Consider the following 10,392-nt stretch of genomic DNA (forward strand, 5'->3'; position numbering starts at 1 on the left):
CCCGGCCCAGCCTGGACTCACCTCAGGTTCTGCAGCCTGCAGCCGGGGTGCCCGAGTCCCTGGCAGAGCAGCCTCACCCCGCGGCCGCCCAGGGGGCTGCGGTACAACACCAGCTCCACCAGACTGCGGTTGGTGCGCAGCGCCATGGCCAGGTGCTCGCTGAAGGCGTCCGGCAGGACGCTCTCACACCTGCAGACAGGAAGGACGGCCAGAGTCCAGCTTCCTGGGCCCTCACAAGACGACGCTCGGCACTTGGACGCCACTTACTGTTTATGAATCATTTCATCGTCTTTATCGGATTTCATTTCTTCCATGGTAGGGGGGAACAGCCAACAGGGTCTCCACACCCAGCCTAGCCAGCCAGCTCATGCATCCTGGCCCCTGGTGTGCATGGCGAGACCAGGATGCAAGCCCCCCTTCCTGTGCAGCGTGAGCACGGGGTCGTGTAGCCGCCACGCCGCCATGGCTGGCCCACCCCCTCCCCACTTTCCTTTGCTAGAGGGCGGGTGTGCTCACTGGAGGAGACAGACAGACAGACAGAGTGAAAGCGGGAAAGCACCCCCTGGGCTGGCAATGCCACAACGCCTTCTCCAGTTCTCTGTTTTGGGACTTAGGGCACGCATGCACACATGCCCAGTGTAGCTTTCAAGCTGCCAGTTTTGGGACTCGAACCAGGCATTTGGCCATGTGGGGTCCAGCCACGTGCCACTGGCTGCCCTATCATCCTTATTTTAATTTAGCTTCTGAACCACCCTGCATTGCTGGCCCGCGTTCACACAGCTAGCGAGTGGTACGAGCCAGACTCGCATCCCTGGATCGGACGGAAAGTGGGTTCCATCTCACAGACACGCTCTGACGGCCCGGGAGACAGTGCAGCGCTCAGCTCTGTGTCGGGACGGAGAGAGGCCCTGCACGACTCCTGGGGGACCAGCAGTACGGCCACCTGTCGGTGCCCACGGGGGTCGGTCCCAGGGCACGCGCAAACATCGAAATTCGTGATACTCAAGTCCCTTACATAGGATGAGGTGGTATTGGGGACCAGCAGGCAGCGTAATGACTATATCGCTGGACGCTCACTTAGTTGACTGTGGTTCAAGTCCCGGGTGGATTAAAACACATCGGCATTTTAACTCACACACATGTTGGTGGTTAAGAATGGTGGATTCCCATGTGACCAACTACGATTCAAGTCCTGGACCTGGTGGCGTCCATCTTCACTTTCCCCTCTCTCTCTCTTTTTAAAAATTTTATTTATTTATGCATTTATTTTAATTTGACCAGAGAGAGACAGAGACAGAGAGAGAGGGAGAGAAAACAAGCCATCAGTTCTGGGACTCGAACCATGGTTGGCCATGCGGGAGTGTCCAACACCTTAACCACCACGCCACCTGTCTCCGCTCTCTCTCTCTCTCTCTCTCTCTCTCACTCTGTCCCTCTCTGTTCAAATTAAAACAAAACAAAACAAAACAAAACAAAACCCTCATGCTGGGCACACGTGTGTGCACCCAAGATCCCAAGAGGAGGATGGATTGTGGCGTGGCCATCCCCTGGGGAGCTGATTTCTCACTTTGTCTGTCTTTCTGGAGAGCACACGTGCCCTGTAGCAAAAATATCTCAAAAAATATATTAAAAAACTCATGCCAAGGGACCAGCAGTTGGCATAATGGCTATGTCGCTGGACTCCCATGTAGTTGACTGCAGTCTGAGTCCCAGACCAGGTGACTTAAACTCAGGCCGGGCGCATGTGCGTGCGTGCCCAAGATCCTGTGAGGAGAATGGAGGAGAAGGGATTGCGGCATGGCCATCCCCCCTGGAGGGTGATTTCTCCCTTTCTGTCTCTCTGTCTCTTTCTGTCTGTCTGGTGAGCGCACATGCCCCATAGCAAAAACCTCTCCAAAAAAAAAAAGAGAATGTGTTTAATAAAAGGATGGGGCCAGCAGGTGGTGTGGTGGTTGGGTCTGTGGACTTCCACATGGTTGTCCAGGGTTCGAGTCCTGGACCTAGTGGCTTGCTTTCTCACTTTCCATCTTTCTCTCTCTGGCCAAATTAAAATAAATAAATAAATAAATAAATAAATAAATAATTCTTTAAAAAATAATTAAAAAGGAAAAGAAAATCCTATGCATTTGGGTTGCCTGGGGCATGAACCGACATCTCACTTACATGGTCCCGGAGGGCTTGCCGGGCGCATCCTCCTCGGCTCGGTCGCCGGCCCCGTCGGCAGTCCCGTACAGGTGCAGCACGCAGGCGCTGCTGCAGTTCTTGGCACAGAATGAGCAGACCATGTGCTCCATGCGGCTGGCGATGTGGCTGACCACCACCACCTGGAAGTGGCTGAGCGCCTGCTGGGTGAAGCCCTCGTCCTGCATCTCGTACAAACAGCTGAAGAGCTCCAAGGCGCCGTCCTGCAGGGTGGAGCCCTGGCTGCCGGCTTTCCTGCGGATCCACTCCAGCAGCTCGGCCCTGGTGTGCGGGGAGACCCTCCAGCACAGAGTCTTCTCCAAGCAGCTTCTGGTCTCCTCGTTCAGGAGCCCGAACAGGAAGCGCACGGTGAGCGCCAGGAAGCTCCTCTCTGAGAAGCTGTACTCAGACAGCAGCCTGGCCAGGCTGTGGTCCGGGCCTGCCGCACTGTCCCCGTCGCCGCCGTCCAGGACGTAGTACATGGCCGCAAAGAACTCCTGGAAACTCAAGTGGATGAAGCTGTAGAACTTCTCGCAGTGTATGTCCTTCTGGAAGACGTTCATGTTGAGGAAGGCCGAGACGTCGGCACCGGCCAGCCCGTGCTTCCGCAGGTCCGGCTCCTCGAACAGGATCTTCTGGTTCCAGAGGCCGTCGGCCGCCAAGGAGCACAGCCCTCGCTGGTTGGGCGGCGGCTGGGGGGCCGGGGACCCGGGCCGCGGCTGCCGCAGGCTCATTAGGTAGAGCATGTACATGGCGGTGGTGGTCCTGGGCGTCTGCCGCAGGAGCCCCCCGCCCTCCAGCTGCTGCCGGAGGCAGGTGCACACCACCCAGCACATCAGGGGCACGAAGCACAGCGTGAAGAGCGGCTCGTTGTCCCTCACCAAGTCCAGGACGCGGCCGGCCTGCTCGGGGTGCTGGAAGTACTTGTAGAAGTACTCCTTCCGCTCCGCCTCGGAGAAGCCCAGCACCTCCACGTGCCGGGGGTGCTCCAGCAGGCGCTGCAGCTTCTCCAGGGCCGTGGGCCGCGTGGTGATGAGCAGCGACAGCTCGGGCAGCAGCTGCTTGCGAATCAGGCTGCCGAGGAGGAGCTCCGCCGGCCCGTTCTCGTCCCAGCAGAGGCGCCTGGAGGGGCCCCGAGGGTCGTGGAAGGACGGCTTGAGCTCGTCAAAGCCGTCGATGATGAGCAGGAGGCGCTCGGGCGCGCGGAGGAGCTCCGGGAGGGGCGCGCCCTGCTCGGGCCAGCAGGCGGAGAGGAGGTCGCGCGCGCTCTGCAGGCTAGCGCCCTGGTTCACCTCCCTGCAGTTGATGTAGAAGAGGTAATCGAACCGGCCCCGGAAGAGCCTCCCGTCGGCCCAGTCCAGCATCACCTTGTAGGCCAGCATGGTCTTGCCGATCCCTGCGGCCCCCTGCACCACCACGGTGCGCGGGGGCTCCGGGCGCTCCTCGTCGGGCTCGAACAGGGTCTCTATTTGGATGGGGCTGGCCTGGTGCCCCACGGTCCTCGCGTGTCCCCGGCCCGTGTCCAAGAGCTTCTGCTGGGCCCGAATGGGATTGGAGTGCCCCTTCCTCAGCAGCAGACGCGTGTACCGGTGGCCCAGGTTGACGCACTCCCCCAGGCGCGCGTTGCGGTCCTCCATCAGCCGGAACTTCCTGCGCACGTATTCCTTGTAGCTCTCGCGGGGATCTGAGGGCGGGGAGCGGGCAGGGCCTGGGAGTTGAGCACAGCCTTCAGAAAGCCACTAACTCAGCCAGGCCGTGGCCTAGGGCCTGCCTGTTCCGCAAGACCCGTGCCACAGTTTCCTAGATGGAGCTTCTGTGAGAAGCTCTTCCCTTCCCACCGGCAGCCGGGACCTCGGTGCAGGGGGCCTGGGTGGCGGGGTCTGCGCCCCTGCCTGGAGGCGAGGCGGCTCACGCACAGCGGTGTTAGCAGGGAGCTGAGCTGGCGAACCCGCGGACCCCACGGCCTGGGCCCGGGTCTGGGCTATTGAAACAGAGATCGCCCGTCTAACAAGGCCCGGCGTGGGGTTTGAGAAGCCTCCTGCTGTCTGGCCGGTTTGAGAACAGCAGGTGCACGTCTGCTCTGAAGAAGGGGAACGCAGCCATGCCATTTTTTTTTTTTCCCGCCTGTGGGTGTGTGAGCTTACCAGAGAGAGAAGGGGGTAAGAGCATCCCCAGTGGGGCATGGTCACCCCATGATCTCTCCTGTCGGGATGTGGGACATACGTGCACACACGACTGGCATGTTTCTCAGGCCACTGGGTCTGGGACTTGAACCGGTGTTGGGCCATGTGAGACCTAGCTGCCTTGACCACCAGTCTTGGAAGCTGGCCCAGGTCAGTTCGTTTTTGAAGATGTTTTTGAAGGGCCATTTCTCTCGAGGTCCTTCCTGGCAGCCAGATAAGGTCTGGGTTCCTGGTCGGATGACCCTTTGTGACCTTACGATTCTCTGCGGTTACCGGAAGGGTGTGTGTCGCCTGGAGCCTGGTGGCTACTCAGTGGGTGCCCCACGCAGCTCAGGAGCAGGGCCTCAGCGAGGCACCTCTCAGAGCGTCCCCGTCCCCCATTGCTAAGCCATGCGTCACCGTATTTTGCTCATGTGGATCTTGGGGGGCACTTGTTTTGATTCTCAGAAAAAGTTGCATTCAAGCATCTCTTTTAGCTGGACTCCCATGTAGTCGACCACAGTTTGAGTCCTGGACCCAGTGGCTTATACCCACGCCGGGTGCATGTGTGTGTGTGCCCAAGATCCCGACAGGAGAATGGAGGAGAAGGGATTGTGGCGTGGCCATCCCCCCTGGGGGGTGATTTCTCGCTTTCTGTCTCTCTCTCTGTCTTTCTGGCGAGCACACGTCCTATAGCAAAAACCTTAAAAAAAAAAAAATCTCTTTTAGTTGCCAAACTTTCTTTCTTCTTCTTTCTTCCACTACGTGGGAGTCCAGTAACGTAACCATTACGTCATCTGCTGATTCCTGTTTCCGTATTTTTAAAAAGGAATCTTTTTTTTTCTTCTCTTTTTAAAACTTGTGAAATGCTATCTTTTTGTTGTTTTAATGTGCATTTCTGCGATTACGTGTGAGACGAACGTGTCTCTGTATATTTCTCAACTCCCTGTTAGCGTCTCCATGAATTGTTTGTTTAGGGCATGTGAGCTCACCAGAGAGAGAGAGAGAGAAGGAGGAGGAGGAACGACTCTGGGGGATGGCCACACTGCAATCCCTTCTCCATCATCCTCTTGGATTCTGGGCACGCACACACACATACTGAGTGACTTTCAAGCCACCAGGTCCATCCAGGACTTGGACCATGCTGTTGGCCATGTGGGATCCAGCCACCTTAACCTCTGTGCCGCCTGCTGGCCCAGTAATGTTTCAGATTTAAAAACTTTTTTTTTTTTTTTTTTTAGTTTACTCACTTATTTCTTCCATGAGAGAGGGAGACAGGAGAAGAGAAAGGCTGGCACCCGACAGGTTTCGCGCCACCACCACCCCAGGCTCAGCCAGCCCGGCTGCAGCCTTGCGCGTGCACGCCTGTGAGCACCAGGGCTCAGCGTGGAGACCCGAAGTGGCCTCGCACCACAGCCCTTGAGTCTCATTGTGCCACCACAGCTGGCTGGGGACACCTCCTACTGAGAGTACAGGGTCAGTGGAATAGTTTGCTAAAATTCATTTCACTTGTTTTCTTTGGACTTTTTTTCTGTTGCTAGAGGAGGCATGCACTCACTGGAGAGACTCAGGGAGAGGACAGAGACACCGTCTCCCAACCCCCGTGGGGCACAGCGTGCCGCGGCCCCTCCCCACTCCCCTGCTCTCAGGATTTGGGGTGCACGTGCACACGCCCAGTGTGTTTCTCAGGCTGCCGGATCCAGGACTAGAACTACGTAGTAAGCCATGTGAGATCCAGGTGCCTTACAAGCATGCCAACGGCTGACCCTCTTTTTACTTGTTTTTTGAGAGTTTTTTTTCTTTTTCTTTTTAGAGAGATTTTTGCTATAGGCACATGCCCTCACCAAAGAGACAGAGAGAGACAGAGACAGAAAGTGAGAAATCACCCCCCGGAGGGGATGACCACGCCGCAATCCCTTCTCCATTCTCGACTTGGGACCCTGGGCAGGCATGTACACGCACCTGGCGTGAGTTTTAAGGCTCCAGGTCCAGGACTTGAACCACGGTTGACTACATGGGAGTCCAGAGACACAACCATTATTGCTACCTGCTGGTTTTCTATTTTTATGTTTAAAAAACTACCTTGACCCATAAAGAAACAGGGCATGAATTAGAATAAAACCAAAGAGTTGATCTGGGCTTGTGTCACAACCCAGGAGGGCCACAGCCTGGAGGTGCAGACTCCGGGGCTGGAAAATGTGTCCTGAGCAGGTTTTACTTCTTTCCCTTTTGTATTGCCGAAGGTGCGTGTGTTCAGCAGAGATGGGGAGGCCGGGGACGGGTGGTGGGGAGCACCCTCCCCTGGTGGTCACGCCACCGCCCCTTCTTTTTTATTTTTATTTTTATTTTTTTTTTTAGAGGTTTTTTTTTTTTTTTTTCACTATAGGGCGCGTGCGCTCGCCAGACAGACAGAGAGAGACAGAGAGACAGAAAGCGAGAAATCACCCCCCAGGGGGGATGGTCACGCCGCAGTCCCTTCTCCTCCATTCTCCTCCCGGGATCTTGGGCACGCACGCACACGCGCCCGGCGTGAGTTTTAAGCCACCGGGACCGGGACGCGAACCGCGGTCGACTACGTGGGAGTCCAGCGACATAGCCATTACGCTAACTGCTGGTTCCCAGCCCCTTCTTTTTTATCTCCCCAGCCCCGCGGGATTTGGGGCACACATGTGCTGGCATATTTCTTAAGCCGCGGTGCAGGGCTCGACGGTGCAGTGGCCATCCAGGCTCCAACGTCCTTCTCTGTAGGTCACAGCGCCGGCCCTGAGTTGGTTTAAAGGGAAAACCCAGCAATGGGGCGAGGGGACACACTGGATATTTGGGACAGCCACCTCTGGCTGCCAGGGTCAGCGTCAAGGCTGAGGGCACCCGCAGCTAGGACACTGCGAATCTGACGTGTGGCCCAGGCCCGTTTCTGTGGGACGCGTTTCCGAGCTTCCCATGTTAGCATCAGTGCCCTGGTCCCCCAGGCCCCTGAGAGGAGGGAGGAGAGAGAAGCTGCATTCTACAGACGGGAACCGGACCTGGACCTAACGGCTTGTCCGAGGGTGCACGGTGAGTGTCCGGTGGGCAGGGGTTCGGATCTGGGGCTGGGGTCTAAGCCAAGGCGTCTGATGGCTCACCTTTGCTCGGGGGGCCAGGAGAGACCTCCAGAGGGCTTGCTGACTGGCTTCCACACGAGGACAGGCCACCAGGCGGGGGATCTGGAAGAGCAGGTTAGGAAGATCAGCCACGTGGGGGGGCAGCTGTGCGGGCAGAGTGCCGGCCTCCCCTCGGAGTGGCCTTGCAGGTGCCGGGCTCCCCCTGCTTGCCCCATCCCGCCCTGCTCCCCAGCCTGGCGCCTTCGTGCACTCAGTCCCCTCAGCCAAGAAGCTCGGGCAGCCTAGAGTCTGGCCCCCTCCAGCCACGGCCACGTGTTACCCACCACCTGCCCACTCACGAATGCACACACTGGGTGCCGGCAGGACCCCCGTGTCCCGGTCACACCAATGAACACGGCCCTACTTCACGGGCTGTGTCTTCTAAGAGCCTAAGACATCAACGCTCGGGTGGCACGACCGGACCCCACAGGGAAGGTCTGGGTCCCGTCGCGGGACCTCCCTGAGCACACGGGTGCACGCATGGCCTGCGACCCAGGTGGGCTGGGTGGGCCGGGCTGGACCGTGGCTTAGAGAGAAATGAGTGCCCGTTGCACAACCAAACGGCGAGCAAAGGAAAGGCGGTCGGTGGGTCCCGGCGCGGCGGCCACCTCCTTACCGCTCACCGGGTCCTCCCGCTGTCCTCGCTCCCACAGGTCCTTCCTGTTGATCCGCTCAAAAATGCGGAGTGACCGCCGCCAGGCCTCCTGGGCTCCGCAGTGGGCCACCAGCAGCTGGGCCATCTCCAGGGGCCCGGCTGTCTCCATGCGTCCCCAGGGGATCGTGCCCTGCCCCAGGCCCGCCCCCGAGCCCAGGTAGAACTTGAACTTCTTCAGCTCCATGGCCTCCAGCTCCTCCAGGTAGGCCGAGAGGCGGCAGAGGCCGTCCCTGCCCATGCCCGGCAGCATGGGGGTGCCGCCGGCCCCACAGGAGAGGGGCTGGAGAGCAGGTGGGCCCTATGCACAGGACAGGGGGCAGGCCCCACAGGCTGGCCCTCCGGTCATGGGGAGGAAGGGAGAGGCTGCTGCAGGGCCACAGAGAGGGCACGGCTGACGAACACTGCTTTCTCATGCCCACCCCACCACCCGCCGCCCTCCGCCACCCACCGCTGCGGGCGGACAGGAAGCTGCGGGAGGTTGGGAAATGCCGAGGGGGCCGTGAGCAGAGCCCTTCCCCCTCATCGGCAGAGTCCCCGTCTTCACCCTCTTCCTGCTGTCCCTGTCCCACTGCTGTCTCAGCAGATGGTACTATCCAACCGCGCCCGCACCTCCTCCAGGAATACTGCTCGGGCGGGGACTGGCAGGTGGCCGGGTGGTTAAGAGCGCTGACTCCCACAAAGCCTACCACGGTTCGAGTCCCAGATCTGGGGGTTTTCTCTTTCTCTCTCTCTGTTCCTCCCTGGTCAAATTAAAATAAAGAAAGTAAAATAAAGTTAGACAAAACAATTATTGGGTTTTTTTGGAGAGGTTTTTCCTATAGGACATGTGTGCTCACCAAAAAGACAGAGAGACAGAGAGACAGAAAGCAAGAAATCATGCCCCGGGGGGATGGCCACGCCGCAATCCCTTCTCCTCTATTCTCCTCTCAGGATCTGGGGCACACACGCACACAGACCTGGAAGTTTAAGCCACCGGGTCCGGGACTCGAACTGCGGTCGACTACATGGGAGTCCAGTGACATAGCCATTATGCCAACTGTTGGTCCCCAAAATAATTCTTAAACAAAAAAAGCAATGGTGTAATGGCCACGTTGCTGGACAATTAACAATGGACGTTACAATGTGGGCCGCCGAGCCCCGTTACCAGGAGATGGCGGAATGGTTACATTGCTGGACTCCCTCAGAGCTGGCCTGGGGCTCTTGGCTTAAACTCATGCCAGGCGCATGTGTGTGTGCCCAAGATTCTGAGAGGGGGATTGAGGCCTGGTCACCCTCTGGTCGGGGGGGGATTTCTCACTTTCTGTCTCTCTGGTGAGCACATGTGCCCTATAGCAAAACCCTCTCTTAAAAAAAGAAACAGAATATTGTAATTGGGGCCAGCAGTGGAGTGGTGGTTGAAACGCTGGACTCCCACATGGCTGACTAGTTTGAGACCCGGACCTGGTGGCTTGCTTTCTCACTTTCCCTCTCTCTCCATCTCTTTCTGGTGAGTACATGTGTCCTGTAGGAAATTGGGGGGAAAAAAGGGGGGGGGGACCAGCAGTTAGCGTAATGGCTGTGTCGCTGGACTCCCACGTAGTCGATCGCGGTTTGTGTCCTGGACCCGGTGGCTTAAAACTCACACCGGGCGTGTGCGTGTGTGCCCAAGATCCCAAGAGGAGAATGGAGGAGAAGGGATTGCGGCGTGACCATCCCCCCTGGGGGGTGATTTCTCGCTTTCTGTCTCTATGTCTCTCTCTCTCTGTCTGGCGAGCGCACGTGCCCTATAGCGAAAACCTCTCCAAAAAAAAAAAAAAAAGGAAAAATTAAATAAAATAAATAATTCTTTAAAAAAAAAACAAAGACTCTGGAGGCTGAGAGGACAGCAAGCAGGAGTCAGGGATGGAGGACAAGGCCAGAGTGGGGGCAGTGGATGTTTTGGGGAAATATGGGGATTAGCAGCCGGACGTAAGCCAATGGCAGGAGGAAGACGCTGCTAACCTGCTAACCTAGCTCTCCACAGTCCGAGCTCCCTCAAACCACTCCTCGGGCTCCTTCCACAACACCGTCACAGGGAGGGGAGAGCCAATTTCTTTTATTATTTATTTCTTTTAATTTGACCAGAGAGGGACAGAGAGAGAGAGAGAAAATGAGAAAGCCAGCTGCCAGGTCTGGGACTCGAACTGCAGTCGGCCATGCAGGAGTCCAGCATTCTCAACCACCGAGTCACCCGCCGGCCCCAGTAAAACCAATTTCCAGGGATTCAGAAGAGAGA

General features: G+C 57.5%; 1 protein-coding gene across 11 annotated transcripts in view; it reads right to left on the reverse strand.

Moving 5' to 3' along the window:
* Nucleotides 1-8,583, reverse strand: part of NLRP12 (NLR family pyrin domain containing 12) — a 23,715-nt gene extending 15,132 nt beyond the window's left edge. For 5 of the 11 annotated variants that reach the window (XM_027770382.1, XM_027770381.1, XM_027770378.1 and 2 more), the window contains exons 1-4: nt 8,100-8,583; nt 7,466-7,546; nt 2,164-3,889; nt 22-189 (exon numbers count right to left, since the gene is read on the reverse strand). In XM_027770382.1, the coding sequence (XP_027626183.1) occupies nt 22-189; nt 2,164-3,889; nt 7,466-7,546; nt 8,100-8,388 (2,264 nt within the window). In that variant the 5' untranslated portion in view covers nt 8,389-8,583. The remainder of the gene's footprint in view (nt 1-21; nt 190-2,163; nt 3,890-7,465; nt 7,547-8,099) is intronic. The other 6 variants (XM_006144756.2, XM_027770380.1, XM_027770387.1 and 3 more) reach the window with 4 other exon arrangements.
* Between the last annotated feature and the right edge of the window lie 1,809 nt (nt 8,584-10,392).

This window comes from Tupaia chinensis, unplaced genomic scaffold, assembly GCF_000334495.1.
Source record: "Tupaia chinensis unplaced genomic scaffold, TupChi_1.0 Scaffold000131_1, whole genome shotgun sequence".
NCBI lineage: Eukaryota > Metazoa > Chordata > Mammalia > Scandentia > Tupaiidae > Tupaia > Tupaia belangeri.